Below are 24,902 nucleotides of genomic sequence, written 5' to 3' on the forward strand. Positions count from 1 at the left end.
CAAAAACCTGCCGACACCACCAGGTCTTCAGTTCCTTACGGAAATTGGATAATGTAGGGGATTGCCTGGTCTCTTTTGGCAATGCATTCCAGAACCGGGGGGCCACTGCTGAGAAGGCTCGTCCCCTCGTCCCCACCAGCCGCACTTGAGACGGTGGTGGGAGCGAGAAGAGCCTCCCCGGAAGATCTCAAGGTCCGCACTGGCTCATAGGAGGAGATGCGATCACAGAGATAGGTAGGGCCCGAGCTGTATAGGGCTTTATAGGTCAAAACCTGCACCTTGAATTGGGCCCGGCAGTTTATCGGCAGCCAGAGGAGCTGCTTTAATAGGGGCATTGTGTGCTCCCTATAGCCGGCTTTCGTTAGAAATCTGGGAAGCCAGCATTAATGTTTCAGTTAATCACCCTAATTAGCACTGGAAAGGTTTTCCAGTGTCCTCTAGCCTCAGAGTGATGGTTCCCATCTACTGTTTTGATTTTAGAGTTTTTGTTAATACTGGTAGCCAGATTTTGTTCATTTTCATGGTTTCTTCCTTTCTGTCAAAGTTGTCTATTCTGCCTTGGTCAGACCACACCTGGAATACTGTGTCCAATTTTGGGCACCACAGTTGAAGGGAGATGTTGACAAGCTGGAAAGCGTCCAGAGGAGGGCGACTAAAATGATTAAGGGTCTGGAGAACAAGCCCTATGAGGAGCGGCTTAAAGAGCTGGGCATGTTTAGCCTGCAGAAGAGAAGGCTGAGAGGAGACATGATAGCCATGTCCAAATACGTGAAGGGAAGTCATAGGGAGGAGGGAGCAAGCTTGTTTTCTGCTGCCCTGCAGACTAGGACACGGAACAATGGCTTCAAACTACAGGAAGGGAGATTCCACCTGAACATCAGGAAGAACTTCCTCACTGTGAGGGCTGTTCGACAGTGGAACTCTCTCCCCGGGGCCGTGGTGGAGGCTCCTTCTTTGGAGACTTTTAAGCAGAGGCTGGATGGCCATCTGTCGGGGGTGCTTTGAAATGCGATTTCCTGCTTCTTAGCAGGGGGTTGGACTGGATGGCCCATGAGGTCTCTTCCAACACTACTATTCTATGATTCTACATGCTTGTGGATTTCAATGGCTTCTCTGTGTAGTCTGACCTGATAGGCAGGAAGGCTTCGAAGCCAATGGAGGATGCCTTCTGAAGTTCACCCTGCGTTTTTTTGTTGTCTCCCGCTCCTGAGGCGGGTTTGGCGCGCCGTGTGGCTTCGAGGCCTTTCTCTACTGAGGGAGAAGGAAAAGGTGGGGCGCACCTGTGGGAGGAACGCCTCTTTTCCTCTCAGGGAAAAGCAAGGCGGCGTTTTTTCCCCTCATAGTTGGCCCCTCCTCCCCGCGCAATTCCAACTCCGCGGTGCCCTCCCCTCGCTGTTTCCCTCAGAGGAAGGGAAGGAAGGTGGACGGCGGGAGAGGTGGGCCGTGGCCACTGCAGCAGGAGGAGAAAGAAGGCAAAGAAAAGGTGGCGAAGGAGGAGAGAGCTAGGGAAGGAGGAAGAGAAGGCATGCCCATGCCTTCCCTCCCGGAGGCTCCTCCGCCAAGATGCAGCCCGCGCTCCTCGCCCAGAGCCACGCCGGAGCCCGAGACCACGAACAACAGCAGCAGCAAGTGCAGCTGCGGCAGAAGCTGAGGGAATTGCCGGCGCTGCTCCGGAGCGGGCTCACTCTGCGGAGGAAAAACTCCACCGCCGGAGGACGGGTGAGTGAGTGAGGAAGGGAGAGGAAGGTGCATGGCGCAGGCCTACAGAGCTACGAAAAGCCGGAGAAATAGCCCCGGAGGGAGGGAAGAGAGGGTTGGGTCTTCAGGCAGGATGCGGGGAATAGGAACCGGAGCCTGGGAGCATCTCAGGCTGCATCTCCATTGCCACGTCATACAGGTGACTCTACACTGCCATATAATCCAGTTCAGTGCAGTCAGGACCTCATAGAACATGGGCCAACTTGGGCCCTCCTTCATTCCAAGTGTTTTGGACTTCAACTCCCAGCATTCCTCACAGCCTCAGGCCCCTTCCTTTTCCCCCTCAGCCGCTTAAGCGGCTGAGGGGGAAAAGGAAAGGGCCTGAGGCTGTGAGGAATGCTGGGAGTTGAAGTCCAAAACACCTGGAGGGAGAGCCCAAGTTGGCCCATACCTGTCATAGAATCATAGAGTTGCAAGAGGCCTTATGGGCCATCCAGTCCAACCCCCTTCCAGGAAGCAGGAAAATTGCATTCAAAGCACCCCCCCCCCCCATAGATAGCAATCCAGTCTCTACTTAAAGGCCTCCAAAGTAGGAGCCTCCACCACACTCCGGGGCAGAGAGTTCCACTGCTGAACAGCTGTCTCAGTTATTTATTTATCTCATTTCTACCCTGCCTTTCTCTATCCCGAGGGGGACTCGAGGCGGCTTACACATGGCAACCATTAGATGCCTTTAAAATGCATACATATTCAATATTAAAATCGCATTGTCTGAAAATCATAAATTCAAGGCCATTCCGTGTGAATTTTAAAATTCTGATTTAAAATACAAATCTAGAAAACACATATAAAGGTGGAGGCTGGGTGTAATGTACAAGACAAATTACTATTTAAGATATAAATCGGTAAGGTCAGCAGGCTTTAGATGGAAGTCGATATATATATGTACACTGGGGGGGTTAAGGTGTATGGTGTGACATATACATATATATATGTATACTAGCTGTGCCCGGCCACGCGTTGCTGTGGCGAAGTCTGGTGGTATGGGAAATAAAGTATTGAGGAATTGGTGGTAGTTAAGGTCAAGGGTAAACGTTTTCCCCTGACATTAAGTCCAGTCGTGTCTGATTCTGGGGGTTGGTGCTCATCTCCATTTCTAAGCCGAAGAGCCGGCGTTGTCCGTAGACTCCTCCAAGGTCATGTGGGATGACTACATGGAGCGGCGTTACCTTCCCGCCGGAGCAGTACCTATTGATGCACTCACATTTGCATGTTTTCGAACTTCTGGGTTGGCAGAAGCTGGGGCTAACAGTGGGGGCTCTCTCCGCTCCCCCAATTCAAACCTGTGGCCTTTCGGTCCAGAAGTTCAGCAGCTCAGCGCTTTAACACGCTGCGCCATCAGGGGATATTATTTCCTAAAGGTTGTGAATATACAATATTTCTGATTGGTTTTTTTTGTTTGTTGGAGGCAAGTATGAATGTTGCAATTAGGAAAAATGATTAGGATGTAATGGCCTTGCAGCTTTAAAGCCTGGCTGTTTCCTCCCTGAGTGATTTTTTTGTTGGGAGGTGTTAGCTGGCCCTGATTGTTTCCTGTCTGGAATTCCCTTGTTTTCAGAGTAGTGTTGTTTGCGATATTTTATATGCTTCTACTGTCTGTGGCCCTGAGAAAACAGGATTTGCCAGACTTTGATGATGGGAATACTTTGTTGGGAGGTGTTAGCTGGCCCCGATTGTTTCCTGTGTGGAATTCCCCTGTTTATTTACTGTACTGGTTTTAGAGATTATATTGTTCTGCATTATTCTATCCCAGTAATTATTTCATATTAAAGAAGAATCTCACTTATCCAACATTCGCTTATACAATGTTCTGGATTATCCAACGCAATCTGCCTTTTCATAATCAATGTTTTTGTAGTCAGTGTTTTAAATTCATTGTGATATTTTAGTGGTAAATTTGTAAATACAGTACAGTAGAGTCTCACTTATCCAACATAAACGGGCCGGCAGAACGTTGGATAAGCGAATATGTTGGATAAGGAGGAATTAAGGATAACCCTATTAAACATCAAATTAAGTTATCATTTTACAAATGAGGCACCAAAACATCATGTTAGACAACAAATTTGTCAGAAAAAGTAGTTCAATACACAGTAATGCTATATAGTAATTATTGTATTTATGAATTTAGCACCAAAATATCACGATATATTGAAAGCATTGACTACAAAAATGCGTTGGATAATCCAGAACGTTGGATAAGCGAGTGTTGGATAAGTGAGACTCTACTGTAAATACTATATAGCATTACTGCGCATGGAACTACTTTTTCTGTCAAATTTGTTGTATAATATGATGTTTTGGTGCTTAATTTGTATAACGATTACCTAATTTGATGTTTAATTGGCTTTTCCTGAATCCCTTCTTATTATCCAACATATTCACTTATCCTGCCGGCCTGTTTACGTTGGATAAGTGAGACTCTACTGTATATTGATAATCTTATATTATCTGCTTAGAACTGGATTATATGAGGCCCCTTCTTCACAGCTGTATAAAATGCACACTGAAGTGGATTATATGGCAGTGTGGAGTCAAGGTAATCCAGTGCAAAGCAGATAATATAAGATTATAAATGGGTTATATAGCTGTGTTGAAGGGCCTTGAGTCTACACTGCCATATAATCCAGTGCAAATTAGATAATCTGTGGAAGAAGTCTAAGTGAGGCCTAAATCTGCCTGTCCCCTAACTGAAACCTGGCTGTCCCTTGGTTGCTAGGCAACCAAGTGGGCAGAGATTAGCCCTCTAAACTGGCAGCAATTGGATAAAAAAAATTATTGCTCTCCCTCTAATTAGGACTTTATTTTTCTTTTCTTTTTGTTGTATCAACCTTGAGGCGTGGATGATGGGTTGTGTTGTCAAATTTTGAGGTTGGGGGGCCTGTACTTTTGTTGTTTTGTGAATTGCTGTGATGCCATCACTCTTTTATATATATAGATATACAGACATATAAAGGGTAATGAAATTTCGGTCTAGGACAAAAACAACAAAACTACACATTCCAGAAACTAAACTTGGCAGCACAACCCCTCATCCATGCCTCTACGTTCATACAACAAAAAGAAAAGAAAAATAAAGTCCTAATTAGAGGGAGAAGAATAATTGTCTTTATCCAATTATCCAATTTATCAGCCCAGGGGACAGGCAGAGTTAGGCCTCACTTAGGTCTCTTCCACACTGCCTATAAAATACAGATTATCTGATTTTAACTGGATTATATGGCAGTGTAGACTCAAGGCCCTTCCACACAGCTATATAACCCATTTATAATGGACTTAATGTCAGGAGAAAACCTTTACCCTTTACCTTAACTACCACCAATTGCTCAATACTTTATTCCCCATACCACCATACTTCGCCACAGCAACGCGTGGCCGGCAACAGCTAGTATATATATATATATATATTCACACATTTTCCATATATGTAGTCATGTGTTTCCATCCATTGTCTTGTTTTTCCTTTTTATTTTTATTTTTTTTCTCTTTTTTGTCCTTGGTTTGTTTCTTTTTGTTTTTTGTTTTGTTTTTCTATGGTTTAATTCACTGTGGAGAGCACGAAGTCTATGTCTGTTATTGTTTTTATGTGTATTCTTTATATTTTCAATTTTATTCGTGTGTCACTTTCCTGGAAAATCACTAATTAAAAAAATACATACAGCAGAAACTAAAAAAATCAATTAAAATTTAAAATTAATACATATTAATACAAGTCCAAAACATCTGAAGGCTGTTTGGGAACCACTGCACTAGAGAATGGATCCACTTTAAATCCAGTTGCTGCCTCCTGCAGAATTCTGGGATTTGTAGGTTAGTGGTGCCCAGGATTTATCTGGCTGAGCAGTTTAAAGGCCCCTTCCTAAACTACAAGCCCCAGAATTCTGCATGTGGCAGCAACTGAATTTAAAGTGTATCTGTGCTCTAGTGCAGGCATGGGCAAACTTCGGCCCTCCAGGTGTTTTGGATTTCAGCTTCCACTATTCCTAAGAGTCTACTGGCTCTAATGTGATGAGGTGGTCAGTCTGTATTTTGAAATTGTGTTACAAGCAGTCTGCTAGTTACCAACAAGATAGAATCTGTAGATTTGTTAAGTTGGATTTGAATGTAAGTCATTTCAGGTACATTTTTAAGTGTAACTCCAGCCAAATACACACACATATATCTACAGTAGAGTCTCGCTTATCCAACATAAATGAGTCGGCAGAACGTTGGATAAGTGAAAGTGTTGGATAATAAGGAGGGATTAAGGAAAAGCCTATTAAACGTCAAATTATGTTATGATTTTACAAATTAAACACCAAAACATTATATTTTACAACAAATCGACCGAAAAAGCAGTTCAATACACGGTAATGTTATGTACAGTATAATTACTGTATGAATTTAGCACCAAAACATCACAATGTATTAAAACATTGACTACTAAAAGGCAGATTGCATTGGATAATACAGAACTTTGGATGAGCAAAGGTTGGATAAGCGGGACTGTATCTATCTATAAATGGTTTGGACAGCTTAGGGAAGGGTTGACACCCCAATTGTGTTTGTTGTGCTCTCTGTGCCCCTGCTCAGAAGATTTCACCATACTTTCTGTCCCCGTGGCAATTGGATCTTGAAAATTTAGGTTTGTTGTGGAAACAAAGATTGGAGAGAAAGCTTCATTGAAGACACCTTTTCCTCATGTTAACCCTTTCAGGAGTTGATTTCCCTTCTCAAGGGTAGATTTCTCTCACTTGCTGTTGTCTCAATCCACCCCCCCCCCCCCCCCAGTTCGCAATGATGAGTCCTTTGTAAGTCAGGTTTCTGTAACTCAGGGGCTTCCTGTATATGGCAGTAGGGATCCAGCCACAGTCATCAGCCCCACATCCAGATTCATGGGCTCACCCCAACCCAACAGGAAAGTCACAAGGATAGTCAAAGAAGGTGATGTCCATGAGATCGTTGGAGAAAGATTCAGGTATTCCCTTATGCAAAGTGAGAACAGTGGTTCTCTGGCCTTGCTGTATGGATTTCCTGGTTCAGTGACTGTAAAAAGAAGGAAGCGGCTGATTTCCCTTAGGGCAATGGTGTCATTTTCATCAAGGGCTACATCAGCCATAGGGTTGCCTTTAAAGGGTTATTGAATCTGTGGATGGAGAATCCTTGAATGCGAAGGAGGGCCAACTATAATTTTTTAACATGGCGATTTGTTGCTCTTTAGTTTTTACCCAGTTTTGATCCCCAGATGTTATTGAATGACAACTCCCATCACTTTTGATTATCCACTATGTGGATTAGGACTGCAACTGAACAGCACTTGTGGCTCTGAGGTTGGGGAAAGGTGTAAGGACATCTTGAAGTCAAACATAATCCACAAACCCCACTATCCTGACTGAACAGAACAAACAGCAGCCTTACAGATGTTATTGCATCACAACTCCTATTAGCTGTAGTCATGTTGTCTAATGATAAGAAATATAGGAGTTGCAATCCAGCATTTGGAAGGCCATATAAAATGACATGGCGTACCTGATTTGGCCCATGAGCCTTGAATTTGACACATGTGTTTTAGGAAATGGTTTCTTGGAGAATAATGGGGCTTGCTGACCAGCCTTAGCCTTGTTTGCTGAGGAATAATGCGCAGAGATCAGTGAGGTTTTCAATGCCAGGTTCTGTAAGGTTATTTGAGAGGAAGGAACTGGCAAAACCATCTCTGTGGATTCCTTTCCTAGGAAAATCTTATGAAATCCGTGGGGTCATCATAGGTGGACAGTGAATAAGAAAAAAACTATTTGGTTTTGAGGCCTGCTGAAAGAGTGGCTTGGGGATACTTTCCTAAATGTTGTGGTACCGTGGAGACTTAGCAGTACAAGTTTTTGCTAGGCAATGTGTTTAATGTTGGCACATGCATCTGATGTATGTTTTTTTGCTCTATGCAACAAAATACTAGTTTGTTTATAGTAGGAGTGAATAACATTCAACTTACAGGCCACATACAAACTGAAACTCCTTTTTAAGGCTTCCAACTCTGCCATGACAGCCAAAGCCGCCAACCACCATTTTAAAAAAAAAACCTGGCAAAAAACTCTTCCTGAAAATTGTTTAAACCAAAAATGTACTGAAATGGTATAGTTTGATTTGTGTCTGCAGCTCACTAAAATGGATAAAATGTTTCAAAACCAAAAGTAAGCTAAATCAAAACTGTTGTGGCCTCATGGTTTCCATATGTGTGTGTAAACAAAAATCACCCAGTCTTAGTCTATAAGCATTTAATTAATTCTTCTGTAAATTAAAATAAATTTGAATTTATTTAAACAAACAAACAAACAAATGTACAAAAGTGTTTGTGGACCTCTTTAGACCCTCCCATGGTATCCTTCCAGCCCAAGTACACTCAACTATAGGGTTCACTGTTATCCACAGTTTCAGGTATCTATAGTGGATTCTTGGAATGTATCCTCCACAGATTTGAGGGTTGTATTGTACTCCCAGTCATTTTGTATGCATTTTCTGTACAATGTAATGCATCAGTTCTCATGTCTTGAAGTGCTGGACATTGTATCTGAATTTGTTACCATTGTCAGCCCCAAATCAAAGACTTGCAACAATAAAAACAGCCTGTACAGGCAGTCCCCAAGTTATGAACAAGATAGGTTCTGTAGGTTATATATATGCTTTGGATATCATAGGGAAGGGTTTGTAACTTGGGGATTACACTGTCTAGAGCACTGCTTCTTAAATTATTTGATGGAACAAACTGACAATTCCCACCCATCTCCCTTATTTCAAGAACTGGAACCATATTTATGCCCATTAACCACAACTATTTATTTTCTAGAAGGTCTCCATGGATCAGAACCCGGTAGCTCACAGACTGACACTACTTTGGGTAGCACTGCTTTAGACTCTATAGTGTAGTATTTAGTTGGAAGGTATCCCAAGGGTCTTCCAGCCCAGATCTCTACCATGCAGGAATACCCGATCAAAATATTTGCAAGAGATGGGCATCCAGTCTCTGTTTAAAAATCTCAAGAGAAGGCAACTCCTTCACAATGCAAGGCAGCATATTCATCTTTTGGACAGCTCTGAGTGTCATGGTTTCTTCCTAATACTTAGGTAGAATGCCTTGCTCTAGTCCAGTGGTTCTCAACCTGGGGTCCCAATATGCTATTGGCCTACAACTCCTAGAAATCCTAGCCAGTTTACCAGCTGTTAGAATTTCTGGGAGTTGAAGGCCCAAAACATCTGGGGACCCCATGTTGAGAATCACTGCTCTAGTCTCTAGAGCAGCAGAAAACATTCTTGCCCCCTTCTCAATGTGACACTCTTTCAAATATTTAAACATGGCTAACATGTCGGCTCATAAGGTTCTCTTCAAGGAACTTTCCAGGATAGCTGAGGCTGTTTGTCACTAATCCTTTGTTCTATCATATTTTCTTTGATTTGTGTGCAGTGTCTCTTCTACTGTTGAACTATAATCTGCTTGATTCCAGAAAGTGTAACTGTGTAAGTTTTAAATCCCATACATGGGAGCAAGAGTCTTCATCTCAGTGAGAGCTAATTCTTAATAGCCTTGTATAGGATTGCGCTGTTTATTAATCTTGCATAAGGTAACATGATTCTGAAACAAGAGGCACACTTGTTCCTAATAACGTACTCATGCACTGATGTCCTTTTAGTGGAGGAGACATTCTCATATCCTGTAAGGGAAATAAGAATATTTACAGTGTTTTGTATTTGTCATCTGTTTTTTTTAAACACTCGTATTTTTTAAAAAAAATGTGAAACCTTTTGGCTGCTCAAGAAATGGATGCCTCTATTTGTTTTAAAAATGGATTAGACACTCTAGTACAGGCATGGACAAACCGCAGCCCGCCAGGTGCTTTGGACTTCAACCCTCACAATTCCTAACAGCCAGTAGCATTATTAATAGTCCTGCTTTCTTTTGAGATCTTTAGATAGATCCATTGTTTTCAATCCTAACTAGAGGATTTGTTTTAGTGGTCTGCTGAACTAAAACAATTTGCTTTTCGAGGTACTGTGTAAATTCAGTGGTAGAAATTATCATGATTAATTTCAGAAACATTACAGAATGTTACAAAAGTGGAAAAGCTCATTGTTTTAAAACTCTGAGGATTGTTCACAGTTAAGCCTTGGGCTTGTGTCATTTGGGAACATATGAATAATGAATAAGATTGAAAATTAGATGCCTTACGGTAGCCTTCCCAAACCTATTGTCCTCAAATATTTTATTTAACCTACAGCTCCTATAATCCCTAGCCATTTGTCAGGGCTTGTAGGAGTTATAGTTCAAAATATCCAGAGAAAATCTTATGGGGATAAACAACATGTAGTGTTTAAATGCTGATGTAAGTAAGTGTCATCATTTTAATTCCCTCAAACATTCTGTGTCTTCCTAAACCTTTATACAAACAGTAATTAATTATGAAAATTATACTTGTATGGCATCAGGAAGCTTTGGAACTAGATTGCTCACAAATAAAACTTTTGCCAAGTCCTTGTTAAAGACAGTTGTTCATTAGTCTACGAGTTGTGAAATAGTAATTACTATTGTGCTAGTCTTATATTGCAACATGAGACAGACACATACAAAAACACAGAGGCATACATTCATGCACAAAGTCAGAAAAAGTGACACAACTGGAAATGTATCCCAACTTTCTTGCCTCCCAGTCATGTATTTCAGAAGGTAGTTATTAATTATTAGTCTTCTATTATGTGTATCTTAAACCTTGATGCAAATAGATTGTAAAATGGGAAGCTTGATATGTATAGGTGGTAGGGTTTGGTTTGTATTTGCAACATTAAATACATATTAATGGTATACACAGTTTACTTAATTCACTGGGCAATGAGTACCTTTGAAAGACTTGAATTGTCAGACTTAAGTTGCTGGACAGCAAATCAAGAACATGAATAATAAGTGAAAGTTAGTAGTAATGCAAAAATATCTTAATTTTACAATATATTTTTAAAAAAATCTGTATTCCAAGATTAAGGTCTTTTAGTGGGTATATATTTACGAGTTGTTTCCAGGAAGGGCACACCCTCATAGAGATCTCCTTATCATAATTATGTTTTGTTGAATGAAATTGTTATCTTGTGTAGGCATGTGCAGAAATGGCATTGTAAGTGCCGGGCAGGAAATAATGCAGCAATCCAAATGTTGTTGTGCTACAGCTCCCAGGATTCCTGCACATTAGGTTTGCTGGCTTTGGCTGTTAGGACCTTCTTTCCAGCAACATCTATAATATCATGTAATTCCTACTTTATTATGTCAAGAATTACAGGAAAGCCTGGCAACTTATTTAAATTGTTGTAATTGGAAGCTATCTGTAGCAGCAATACACCTTCTTGCTCTAAGAACATCCTTGGGGCATTGAATATATGGTTCCAGGCCAGCATCTCTGATGCAGGGGATGGTTAATGTGACCAGATTTCAAATACTTCTGTATATGATGGATTTCGATAAGTATAGCTTGCCATTTTGGTTTGTCTCATCATAGGACTTTAATGATAAAAGACTTTCAGAAATGTTTTACTGGTGTTACCTCCTGTAAAAGCTGGGTTATCGTTGAATGTGAAGGAAATGTAATTACCTCAGATGATTTATATGACTTTACAGTGGATGATGAAGACATCAGAACACTAAAAAGAATTTTTGTTCTTCGCTCAGCCATTAATTAAAATGGAGATGTAGCCAACAAATCAGGACTTTACACTTGGAAGAACTCCTGTGAGAGAAGTAAATAAGATACTGTACTCAGGTGTAAAGATATGTCAAGTCAGAATCATCCATACCATAGTATTTCTGATTATTTTGTGCAATTATGAAAGCTGCTGAGATGAATGGAATTGACAGGTAGACAATTAAGTTGTTTTAAATGTGATGTTGGAGAAGAGTTCTGTGGATACTATGGGCATATATAAGAGTCCAAGAACAAATCAAGCATGAACTCTCACTAGAAGCCAAAATTATCAAATTGAGACCATTCTACTTTGGGCATATCATGAGATGCCCTGACAACATTGCCTGGTAAAGTTGAAGGCAAGAACTGTTGAAGGTGGCATTACAGGTGGATAGATTCAAATGAGGAAGCCGTGGTCTTGACTCTGCAAGACTTGGCCAGGGTTGTTGAGGAACAGGATTCGTGGAGGTTTCTTATTAATAGGGTAACCAGGTATCAAAGCTGATAGGGAAGCAACACAAGTATAGCTTGGTTTACTAGCTGAAATTCCTTCCTTGATAATTCATTTATACTGTAATTCTTAGAGTTGTTAGACATGGTGTGGGAAGGAGTTGCTACTGAGTACAGGTGCCAAACTCTTGTAAAAAAAGATATAGGACAGATGGGATGCCAGCTTGTTCAGTAGTGGTGCAACTGTAGTATGACTGTACAATTTAATGATTTGGGAATGTAATCAGATGAGGCTTAATGGATAATAATGGCTCATAGATGGAATGCACAAAAATATTATTGTGATTGAATGTAACTAGCATGTTGTTATTGAAACGCCCTGGTTGTTATTGTTGTTATACCTTTAGTAACAATTGGCGATAATCCTAGATAGTATACAGCAAGTTTATTGTAACATTCCTACGAGAAATGCTGTCTAGTGACTACTCTCTCAAATTGTGTGAAAGTGAGAGATCATTATTCCTAAATTGTGGACAGTGCAGAGACACCTCTTCGTCTGTGCTGATGAGTTACTTTAACACTTGTATTTCACACTTCGAGCCTTAGTTTGTGTGTATAACTACAGTACATCAGCAGCAACTACAGTACACCTGAAACTACATGAAATAAAAAGTAGAAATAGCAGCAAAGGGGAAAATGTATTCTGTTCTTTGGTCTGCTATGACAGTTGCTATTTGACTAGAATCATAGAATTAGAGAGTTGGAAGAGACCTCATGGGCCATCCAGTCCAATCCCCTTCCAAAAAGCAAGAAAACTGCATTCAAAGCACCCTCGACAGACGGCCATTCAGCCTCTGCTTAAAAGCCTCCAAAGAAGAAGCCTCTACCACACTCCGGGGCAGAGAGTTCCACTGCTGAACAGCTCTCACAGTTAATTCTATTAATATTTGAAACTTGTGATATAGTTCAGAGTGCTTTCTTTAAAGCTTTGTAATGGTGACCTTTACTTGAGCCTGAGCATTTATTGCCATGGAGATTCAATTTCTATCATTTGTAGTAGGTGTCATTATGTGAATAAAAATAGACCAAGTATATAATGCTGAGATTTTCCTATTGTAATCCTCCACTTTTATACTCCACAAATAAAATATACGAAGATGAACATCTTTTACCTTTTCCTGCTTGTTTTCCTTTTCCTCCCAACTAGCCTATAAATGATCAAATATTATATATTTATTCACTGTTCAATAACTAAGCTGCCACCTACTGTTAAATATCTGTGGGTTTAACAAGCAGCAATATCCACATTTTAGGTGGTGGTTGTTTCTGTTGCCTTGTTAAGGGACTATCTGATTCTCATTGGTATCATGCTAGCGCTTAGCCTTTTAAGATGCATTGGGTTGTCTGTTGGCTGAGAAATGGTCTCTAATAGGGAAAATACAGCACAACCCACAAAATGTGCCAAAATGAAGAGACTTCATCACATAAGATTTTGAAGTTTTACTGCAGAGCTTTCCAAATTGTGTCAGGATAGACTAGTGTGACTCTTGCAGTCCCTAGGTGTGCCGCCTGAAAAATGCTCCCTCCCACTCCTGCCTCCACAAACAAAGGTCGAGCCAAGGAGAATGAGGAGGAAGAAAAAGGTGTCAGGGTTTCAAATGCATGAAGCTGATTGGCTGAGTTTATAAGGACCTGGGGAATTGGTTTGTAACTGTTGCTATCCTGCTGCTGGAGAACCAGTTTGAACAGGTTTCTCTGTGAGTGTGTGTGAGAGTTACTGGCTGGAAAGAAGATGGCTCTGTACTCAGAGAGGCCTGACTATTTCTGAGGCCTCATTTGCTGCTGATCTTCACTGAAGCAGATTAATGGGCAAAGAAAGGATTGCCTATGACTGCTGATTTCTGTAAGCAATCAGAGGGACTATTGTAAATATCAATGTTCTGTTGATCTCTTGAATTAAGCAAACGTTCCTGTGTTACTTCGTTCTGCAAAGCTGAGTAGTGCATCATTCTGCAGGGTTTCTCTGGGTCACTGGCACATGTAAGAGCTTCCATCTATCATCCACAATCCCCAACAGAAGGGACTCCCAAAGGCCATCTAGTCCAAACCGTTTCAGCCGGGAGGGAAGCCAGTCAAAGTCCTCCCAACAGACAACCATCCCACCTCAATTAAAAAACCTCAAGAGAAGGAGACTCAACAGGAAATGACCCCCAAAGGGCATCCAGCCCAACCCCATTCAGCCAGGCAGGAACACACAGTCAAAGCACCCCAACAGATGGCTATCCAGCCTTGGTTTAAAAACCCCCATAGAGTTCTAATCACTACATAAGTGGAGTGCTGATGTAGTTCAAGTGTAAGTACTGTTATAGCGTTTATAACTTGCACAATTTTATGATTGAATTGCAGTAATTACCACTAAAATTGATCAGTTTATAAGTAAGAAAAGAAAATATGTTGGCAGTGATGTCTGAAATGAACCACTTGGAGTGGCTATAGAGCAGTGGTTCTCAACCTGTGGGTCCTCAGGTGTTTTGGCCTACAACTCCCAGAAATCCCAGACAGTTAGGATTTCAGGCTGTTAGGATTTCTGGGAATTGAAGGCTAAAACATCTGGGGACCCACAGGTTGAGAACCACTGCTATAGAAGAACTAACACAAGAATTAACTGTAGGACATAAGACGTGTAAAGGAAAAAATCCAAACTTAATTTAAACAAAAAGGATTATATGATACACACACACACATATAATATGTTAAATATATTGTATGAAACTTTTATAAGGGGTTGGTTTTATCTCTGGCTTGCTAGTAAAATTGAATTACCATGTTACGATAGGATGCTTGGCTAAAAAGCATAGCAACATGAAAAGTTTGGAAAGCTCTGCTTTACTGGTCTCTTCCTCATTCTTCTTCGTATTCCTTTCTCATATTATATTGAGTCTTATTCTGTTTTTTAATAGTGAGGTGAATGAATTCTGCTGAAGGTCTTTAGGCTCATTTCCATCAATACCTGACACCAGAAACAGACAACCGCAGAAGCAGCCTGGGACATTTTGCTGCCTGGGGCAAAGGACATAATATCTTGCATTCCACTTTCTGACTGGACTGGCTGTTGAATCCTGTTTGAAAATTGGCAACCGGGCAGGGCTCCCACTGCATCCAGCAAGGGTCAGAGTTGTACATCCTTTAGATGTTGGTTGACTGGATCAGTGCTCTTGCTCTGATTTTTAAAAAGCAGGATAGGGCATGAACAACTCTTTACCTTTTGCACCAAATTCATTGTCTTTGCATGCAATGCTTCGTTTAGACTTGCTAAGCATTCACTCTACAGTGGCTTCAAGCTAATTCCCTGCTATCTCTGGTGCAAAGCGTAATGTGTATAATTTGATTTATTTGTGCTTCTGCAGTTGAGACATGATCTTTTGTTGGATTGGGATGTTACTTCAGTCATGCATTTTCAAAATTTGAGATAAGTCGTATTCACAGACATGGATAACCACAAGCTCTCCCTTCGTAATTATTAGCAAACAACAGTGGAGCAATTTGGCAGACTATGGCTGCGTGCCCAAACATACTTCAAAAACATAGAAAGTAAGGAATGCCTGCTTTAAAAAAAGCTCAAAACAATATGTTATGACACCAAATTTCCCTTTCTTTGTGGAAGCTTCAGACCTCTTGCAAATCTAATAGACATGCATATATTTCTTCCGGCTATGCTTTAATATACTTTTATGCATCCAGACACTAAACAAAATAGTATATGGTTTTGTAAATGTTCTTTACAACCCTATATATGCAATCATTCTTATTATTGGCATTATAATACATTTATGTAGCATTTTCATGCATTGAAGCACTTTGCACGTGTTGCCTGTTTTTACTCCTTGTAGCAGCTGTTCAAATATTATTACCCATATGGTGAAAGCTGGAAGAGAAACATGTGTTCCTCCAGATGTTGCAGGATTGCAAGTCACATCATTGAACACTTTTGGTTTTTCTGAATGCTGGGATATGCTGTTCAACAATATTTGGAGGATAAGAATATCATGACGAAGACAACCGTATGAATTCCCAGCAGACAGAAGATTCAAATTAGGGGCTTTCTGGTTTGTACATCAGGCTCATCACCACTCCAATTTCCTCAAATAGCATGGGGATTTCCTTTCTTCTTTTTCACTCTTAGTTAATGACATTGTTGTAGTGTTATATTGTCTTTTTATTAAATGTGGTCAAGATCCAAAAGGACTTTGGTATCCAGTGCTTCCAGAGTATGGGACTCTCTTTTCCACTCTGGTTACAATTTTCCTACTAAAATAATATTTTGCCAAGCCTCATTAAATAAATTAATATTTATCTCCAGGATTAGGTGTTGCTTCACACTCTGGGCATAATAGGAATGTAATGTTATAGTTTTGGTATGTCTCTTTGAAATAAAGGCTGCTTTCACACATATTAAACCCACATCTTATTTTAAGGATGAGCTGAAGTAAACCTTAGGCGTATGCATGACAGAGAGGAGGAGATTGAATACCACTTACAGTAGAGTCACACTTATCCAACACTCACTTATCCAACGTTCTGGATTATCCAACACATTTTTGTAGTCAATGTTTTCAACATATCGTGATATTTTGGTGCTAAATTCGTAAATACAGTACTTACTACATGGCATTACTGCGTATTGAACTACTTTTTCTGTCAAATTTGTTGTATAACATGATGTTTTGGTGCTTAATTTGTAAAATCAAAAACTAATTTGATGTTTAATAGGCTTTTCCTTAATGCCTCCTTATTATTCAACATATTCGCTTATCCAACGTTCTGCCGGCCCGTTTATGTTGGATAAGTGAGACTCTACTGTGTCTTTTTTTGTGGGAAATGTAAAGATTGTGTTTTATGATTTACTTTGTTATTAATGTATATTACTTCTGAAATCTATAGATAGAAAGAGTTTGTATAACTCACAATTAAACAAAAGGATTCAATGTTTATATTAGATTAATAGTGGCTAAGGGCATGTTTGAATCTAAACTGTAGCTAATCTTACACTGTATATGTTTTATTGAAGTAAATGCTGTTCATAACCAATGGTTTGAAGGTGGCTTTTTCTTATGAACATGAACCACAATTTGAATCACCAAATGGCTCATCTTTGTATCCAACTGCAGGGGAAAGCATAAGGAACACAAAACTTGCTGTGGCTTGGCCGCATAATGCTAGATAGTACTTGTTTATAACAATGAGGCTAATGTAGACATAGCAGTGTAACAGAATGATTGTATCCTAAAGAGAATGTTACGGGATGGGGCAAATATCTCATAGAAAATGAGGAAAGTAGCTCATTATAACTGAATTGTTTCCTCTTGTACCCTATATTGAAGGGGGAGACAATCTTTATTAATGTTATATAAAGAATTCTTAGTATTCTGTAAAGTATAAGAAGCAGTGTTTGAACATATCACAATCGATACAATGTGGAGAACATGATAAAAGAATATTAGCTTTAAAATGAGAGGTTCAAAAATGGTCAAGGCATTTTGAACAGAAGGGTTTTTTTAACCAAATAGTCCTGGCAGAATTCCAGGTTGAATAATTACATTTTCCTATGTAATATTTCCCTGGACATTTTAGACATAATGATGGCCATTTACAGACATAAATGTTAAACAGCTGCTTCAGTTCATCCTGTAAGTAGTTGCATTTCAGCACTTCATGAAATCATTTTTGGGTATCGGTTGTCATATGACATGAACACGTGCTCCTGGTTTCTTTGAATCACGTGCATTTTAAAACTCAGTGTAACAGTAAAAATAATATTAGTTATGTTGCTTAATGTTCATATGCAGTTTACCAAATAACACAATTTAAGGGCTAGGTTTATTAAGTGTGAAACAGTTGCTTTTTCATTAGGCTTCTCTTTACAACTCTGCCATCTCCAATTAATTTGATCTGTAAACCTTAGCATTGCCATGCTATAGGGCCATCCATACTGTTAGAAATAGGAGACATCCATCCCAGGCAGTAGATGCTAGCAGTTCTCAACCTGTGAGTCCCCAAATGTTTTGGCCTTCAACTCCCAGAAATCCTAACAGCTGGTAAACTGGCTGGGGTTTCCGGGAGTTGTAGGCCAAAACTCCCAGAAAGCCCTCCTGGGGACCCACAGGTTGAGAACCACTGTGCTAGAGAGATGGGAAAATGTAGTGAATTGTCAGAAAACAGAATTGGATGCATTGCATGCTCTAAAGCTAGGATGCTATCTGATGGAGTCACAAGCTGTCATCAGTGCTGAAGCTAGTTTGGTCAACTTCGGCATGCTATTTTGTGAACTTTGTTCCTTTCGTTTTTCTGAGCACTTTCCAAAGGTAGTCCCAAGTAGAGCACAGTACAGTAATCCACGTGGAATGTAACCAAAGCATGCTCAACAGTGGCTGATCTGACTTCTCCAGGAATGGTGCAGTTGTGTCCTAGTTACAGATTTGTGAAAATAATCCTGGGCATTGCTGAAAATGATTACTCCTCACTCAGAGCTGAATCCAGAAAAAACCTCAACTGTGAATCTGCATTTTCAACTCCATCTATCATTAGCTGAATCCCTGTTCCTAGTTCTGCCTTTTGAATGACCAGGAGTACCTCTGACTTGTCTGGATTTAGCTTCATTTCTCCATCCATCAAAGCTGCCAGGCACCAGGAATATATTCCATGGAATTAGGTGGAAAGGAGTGATAGCACTGGATATTATAGAGCATTGACAGCTGGGAGAAGATAAAACCTTGAGGTTCTCCATAACCCAACGGTCATGGTGTTGAGCAGAATCCTTAAGCATCACTCTCTGAGAGCACCCCTCCAGGAAAGAACAGAGCCAATGTAATACCTTCAAGCCCATCCCAGAGAAGTGCCTTTGAAGGATACCATTATTAATGATACCAGATGCCACTGAGAGGTCCCTTGGAACCAACAGAGGTCCCGTGGAACCACTCATCTATCCACTTGAAACAGCTTCACTGATAGTTCTGCGGGGGTGCGATAGTGTTAGCAGGAAGGCCTCTTTTGTTTCTCCACCATAGGCCTTTGGATAGATCTTAGCTTATTTTCAGCCAGACACACACTGAGATTTCTGCCATTCTCGTTCTCGCCTTCCATTTTTTATTTTGTTAATTCCAGCTCCTTAGAAGACCAAAAAGCTGGTTTAGTTTCACTCCATGAGAAGTTAGTGATTGTGTACACCACCTTGGCCAGCTCCCAATTCCAGAGATCAACCAGAGTGTTGGTAGGATTTCCTGCCAAGGCAGTAGGAAATTTCTCATGAGCTATCAGAAATCCATTCATAACCCTCCTGGGGCGGACAATCTCAATGTGTCTTCCACCTCTGCAGAGGCTCTAGGTTCTAGCAAGTCTAAACCTGGTTAAGAAGTTATCTATTCATGACAATGGAACAATAGAAAACTCATTCATTCCCATCATTCTCCCCACCTCCTGCCCATACAGAAAACAAGGTCTAGAAGAGTGCGCTTTGCATGAGTGAGGGCAGATTCCACTTGAGTCTCATGGAGAACGTGAATGGCCACTTTTGATAGGGAGCCTCAACATGGATGTTGAAATGCCCCAGCATCAGAAGTCCTGTATACATTCATTTTTCATGTCACCTCCTTTTGGCATCTGAGCATATGAAACCAATGGGAAGGAGATGAAAAGGTACAGCACCTGTAAGATATTCTAGAGTTGGCTCCTAAATTTCAGGTGTAGTAGGTAGCAATAACTTAGTTATTTGCTCTTTTGTACGGTTCCCAAAATCTCAGACCCATCTGATAGCGAGCGAATTCCATGATTGCTTAAGCAGTGTTCTCATAAGTTGAACTTGCCTTAATAACACATAGCAACAATAAACAGCAACAATGAAGCAAAGTATCCTGTTAAATACTAGCCTAGTTATAACTGAAGTTTTGACATTGTGTTTTTAAAATAATGAGTATTCCTCCCTGTTCTTTCAAAGAGGGGGATACAAATCACTGCCTTGAAAAGCACCAAAAAATGACAGCACGAAGGGGAAAGAAATGGATGGGTGCAACTGTTTTTGAAAGGGAAGTGTACAATAACAGTAATTAGGACTAGTATTCATATAGCGTTAGAGCAATTATTTCTTTTTTAAAAAGCCACTTGATAAAAGAAGTCACTTCCATTTGTGACAAAGAGCTCAAAATTTGAGACAATTTAATGTGCTTTCTTAATATCTGACCTGTTTCTTCCCTCCCTCCCTCCCTCTCTCTCATTCTGTGTTTGTGTGGTGTCAGCACTGAGGTTTATTGCAACTATATTAATATAAATACCTATTCTAGTCAATTTGCAAAGTTTTGTTGTAGAAAAGTGGTTATTGTATTCCTTAAAGTACAGTGACCCTAAGGTGAATTTATCATAGGATTTTCTTGGCAAGATTTATTCCTTCCTCAGAGGATGAGATATCTTGTCTTGCCCAAGATCACCCTGTGGATTTCCATGGTTGAGCTGCTATTTGAATGCTGGTCTCCAGAGTCATATCCAATGGTTCAACCACTACTCTGTGCTGGTTCCTTTAGCTTTAATGAAATAGTGACAAGTAACAGTTATATCAATTGCATCACATCTTTCCAGTGCTTAGAAAAAAATGTCCTACTTCTTAATACAAGAAACCAGTATTCAAGTTTCGCTTTTCTTCTATTTGTTAATCAAATATATACGGATAGAGCATAATTCATGGTAGTGTGGATACACAGATTAATTGTTTAGTTTGAATCTTATTGAAAAAGTTATTGCTGTTGAGATGACGTTTGCAAGTAAATGTGCAACAATCAATCTATTGTGTTCTCAGACATTCTTGTGACTGTCTGAATTGAACTCGTTTGAAGATACATTTTTCATTTATTACATGATGAAGGCATAATTATTTTGTTAGTCATCGTTTTGATTATATACTCCTTAGTGTTATTAATGTTGTCATCCTGTCATTATGGATATATAGATGGTACCTTTCAGCTTTTAGGTCACACATTAGGGGGGAACATAAATAAATCTCAGTATACAATGGAATGTAGTAACTGTCTTTACCTTTCCTTCTTGTCTGTGTAAGTGGTCATTGGTAGCCTTTTTAAAAATATGATCAATTTTGAATTATATTCTACAATCCTCTATCCCTGATACAGGAATTTTAAGAGCCGTGTGAGAGGTTGGGACTCCTCCTTTGAGGTTTCTCTCTAACTTCAGAGAAGAAGGAGGTGTTCAAGATTTCTCAAAATGTTACATTGTGGGGCACATAACTTTTCCACCATAGATACTCTTTAAAGATTTCTCATGCCTCATCACCATAAGTTTTATCAAAACTATATATTTTTGTTACACATCTATTTCATTTTCAGAGGCATACCCTACCTTTTAAAAATGGGAAGCAGATTGTAATTCATTAGTTAAGTTGGAGAACTAGATTTGTGTTTGAGTGCTTCAATATTTATAGAAAATATAAATAAATGTGTAACTTTGATTCACCTTCAAAACCTAGTAAATAGTTTTTGTTAAGTCAGGGTTTTTTGCTGGCTTCTCCCAGGATATCAAGGCTAGACAGGAATAGAATTTAATTTTAATAAGCTTTCACTCCCCAAAATACATACATTTCAAAGAATAGCTGACATAGTTGTTGCTTGTTAGTATTTCGTTAAAGCTAAAAGAATATAAATCATACTGAAAGTTAAAATCCTGGCCTAATTTAAAAATAAAACAAAATAATTAACTCTGTCAGTGTGAGTAATATTATCTGAAGTCTCACCTGCAATGTGTCAATATTAGGGAATATACTTATTATTAGTCGAATCAAGAGGTGTTGCTTGTTTATTGTGTATCAGATTATTCCCCCACCTGGAAATTGGATCGCTTTGAGCTCAAATGTCTTATTAACAATTGTCTACTGGGTTGCTGTGAGTTTTCCAGAAGCATTCTCTCCTGACATTTTGCCCACATCTATGGCCGGCATCCTCAGAGGTTGTGAGGTCTGTTGGAAACTAGGCAAGTGGGGTTTATATATCTGTGAAAAGTCCAAGTTGGGAGAAAGAAATCTTGTCTGTTTGAGGCAAGTGTGAATGTTGCAAATGTTTCTGGAACATGGCCATATAGCCCAGAAAACTCACAGCAACCCAGTGATTTCGGTCATGAAAGCCTTCGACAACAAATTCTCTATTGTTTCTATACTAGTATCTGGCTTATGTGTATTGGACTGTACCAATATGTCTCTTTTCAAGTGGTCTTCCCTTACATTTGAATGAGAGTATGGAATTGATGGTTTTTAATGTCGTTCGAATTCATTAGGATTTCAATATTTCTAAAACAAGATTGAAAAATCTTTTCAGTTCTTATCCAACTTCACTAATTTGTGTATGAGTTCTGAACAGAGCACAAGCAAGTTTCTATTTATTTGTTTTTTTAAAAATGTTATCTGTTTAATAACATTTAATAGTTTTAAATGCTTCCCTGGTTGCTTGGTAACCTTGAGTAAGCCACATTATCTCAGTCTCAGAGGAAGGCAAAAGCAAACTCTCTCTGAACAAATCTTGCCAAGAAAACCTCCTGATTGGCTTGTTTCATCACACAAAGAAGCTCATCACACTAGAGCAGGCATGAGCAAACTTCAGCGCTCCAGGTGTTTTGGACTTCAACTCCTACAATTTCTAGCAGCCTACCAGCTGTTAGGAATGGTGTGAGTTGAAGTCCGAAACACCTGGAGGGCTGAAGTTTGCCCATGCCTGCACTAGAGCATGGATCCACTTTAAATCCAGTTGCTGCCTTGTGAAGAATTCTAGGGTTTGTAGGTTAGTGGTGCCCAGGACCTGTCTGGCTTGAGCAGTTTAAAGGCTTCTCCCTAAACGACAAGCCCCAGAATTCTGCATGAGGCAGCAACTGGATTTAAAGTGGATCCATGCTCTAGTATGATGAAGTGTCGCCATAAGTTGGAAATGACATCAACAAAACTGTTCAGAATACATGTGAATGCATGATTGAATATGATGGCAATAGCATATTACATCTCCGTCCAATTGGTGTTAGTTGTGATCTAGGTTATGATTCTATGCAAGATTAATTGGAAGTGAAGCAAATCCCATTGAACCCATTGAGATATTATGACTGATTGGTACAAATGAATAGTTCTTGTGTTTTCAGGTTTCAGTAATATCTACTGAAAGATAAAATAAAGTTTGGTCTGTCATCTGAAAGGCAGAACAGTTATCTGTAATGCAGTGAAGGGACACAAAATATACATTATCTTTCAAGTTTTTGAAACTGTTTTCTGAAGCTTTTATATTATACTGCCAAAAGTTGTGCTTTGATCTGCTCAACTCCCTTCCAAACCTTAAAAGGCACAAAACAGTATTCAGATATGGGATAAAAACTGCAATTTTTTTACAGCACCCATTTATGTTTACATTTATGCCCACCTATACCTGACTGTGACACTTCTCTGCTTCTTTGAACTAAAATGCAAGGTCCTGGTTTCTTTAGCAGCTTCAGAAGCAAAGTGATATTGGGTTTTATCCAAGGGAATTGTCCATTTGGAAGCAGTTTGTTGAGATACACCATGTCAGATGCTTTTTTGTTTATTTCCAGTTCATTTGGGTTAAACGTTCAACAACAAATAATTAACAACTCTTATGTGATGAACATAGTAAACATTTTCTGAATACCAATTTTGTTATTATTTTCTATTTCATTTGGGAACTGTGAGGTACCGAGGTACCTTTTTGCATTTGCTGTTGTCTTATGTGAAATGGAATTCATTCAAAGGAGATAAAATAAGCAAGTACAACAGTACATTATCATAGATCCATGCCTGTATTGTGTGCAATGTAACATGCACAGATGTAAAAGATCAGGCAGAGCCTGTTAAAAACTCACAGATTGTGGTTCACAGGTGGGAATGGGAAGATGCCAGGACAGGGGAAATAATACTTGTATTTTGATTGCAAAATCTTGAAGATTGTATGTTGTTTTTTTCTCTCTTCATATATCACAATAAAAAATTACACAAAACCCCCAATTTGATTCATTTTGAGGAAGAAAAAATCATGCACAGATGATTGATGATGGAGTAATGAATTAACTATAGGAGACATGCCCTATACAGGATCCAAGTAGGAAAGTAGTTGTGTTGTGTATGTATACATATAGTCATGGTTCTGTAGAGAAGCAACAGGGGAAAACCTATGGAGGGCTGTCATGTTATGCTCAGCCTGTAAGGACAAAATTATGTAGAGGTTCAGAAGGGAAATGGAATTCTGGACTAAAAAAAAACAGTCTGTGCAGGCAAAAGGAAGATCAGGATCGAAGCAGACAGAAGGTACGTTGTGATTTACATACAGAATGTTATATAATTTGTAACAGATCGGGTGAGATTTTTGGTTTCTCAGTGTTAATTGATTAACATTAATTCCCCTGTTACCAGAAATTAGATTGCCAAAATGAAGTGGGAAATGACTGTGAACTCCCCCCTCCCAACAGTCGTGAGTTTCCATCTTTTTTCAGTAGTGCATTTCATAAATATGTGCTCTTGTCATACAACTGCACGGCAAGTCTGTAGTGATAACTATTATTTAAGAATGTGGAAGCCTTCTGAAATGGCATGCTTGTTATTCATATGACTAATAACTTCAGTGATTGAACTTATCTGCAATAAGCCCATGTATTATATTAGGGATCTGTTCCAGGCCCCTTCATGTAGTGCAATTTTTGTGTAATCTGGAACCCTTTTTTCTTACTTAAGCGTTGGCTTCCAGCTGAAGCATTACCACAAAATTGGTCTGGAGGACCCAGCAATGGCTAGAGAAATGTTCGCTCTGTACCTCCAACACAATTGCATGGTCAACTTAGTGGAATTCCAATGGAAATTGAGCATAGAATTGACGCTGAGACTTAAAGGGAACACTTGTCTAGGCATCGCCAAGTCCTCCAGAGGAATTCAGTGGTATTCAAACGTCTTTGTGTAGTAATGAAACC

At 39.7% G+C, this 24,902-nt stretch overlaps 1 protein-coding gene across 1 annotated transcript in view; it reads left to right on the forward strand.

Moving 5' to 3' along the window:
• Positions 1-1,349: 1,349 nt before the first annotated feature.
• Positions 1,350-24,902, forward strand: part of rapgef5 (Rap guanine nucleotide exchange factor 5) — a 164,407-nt gene continuing 140,854 nt past the window's right edge. The window contains exon 1 of the mRNA XM_003222147.4: positions 1,350-1,719. Coding sequence (XP_003222195.2) covers positions 1,564-1,719 — 156 coding nt within the window. The 5' untranslated portion in view covers positions 1,350-1,563. The remainder of the gene's footprint in view (positions 1,720-24,902) is intronic.

Source organism: Anolis carolinensis, chromosome 6 (genome assembly GCF_035594765.1).
Source record: "Anolis carolinensis isolate JA03-04 chromosome 6, rAnoCar3.1.pri, whole genome shotgun sequence".
Classification (NCBI taxonomy): Eukaryota; Metazoa; Chordata; class Lepidosauria; order Squamata; family Dactyloidae; genus Anolis; species Anolis carolinensis.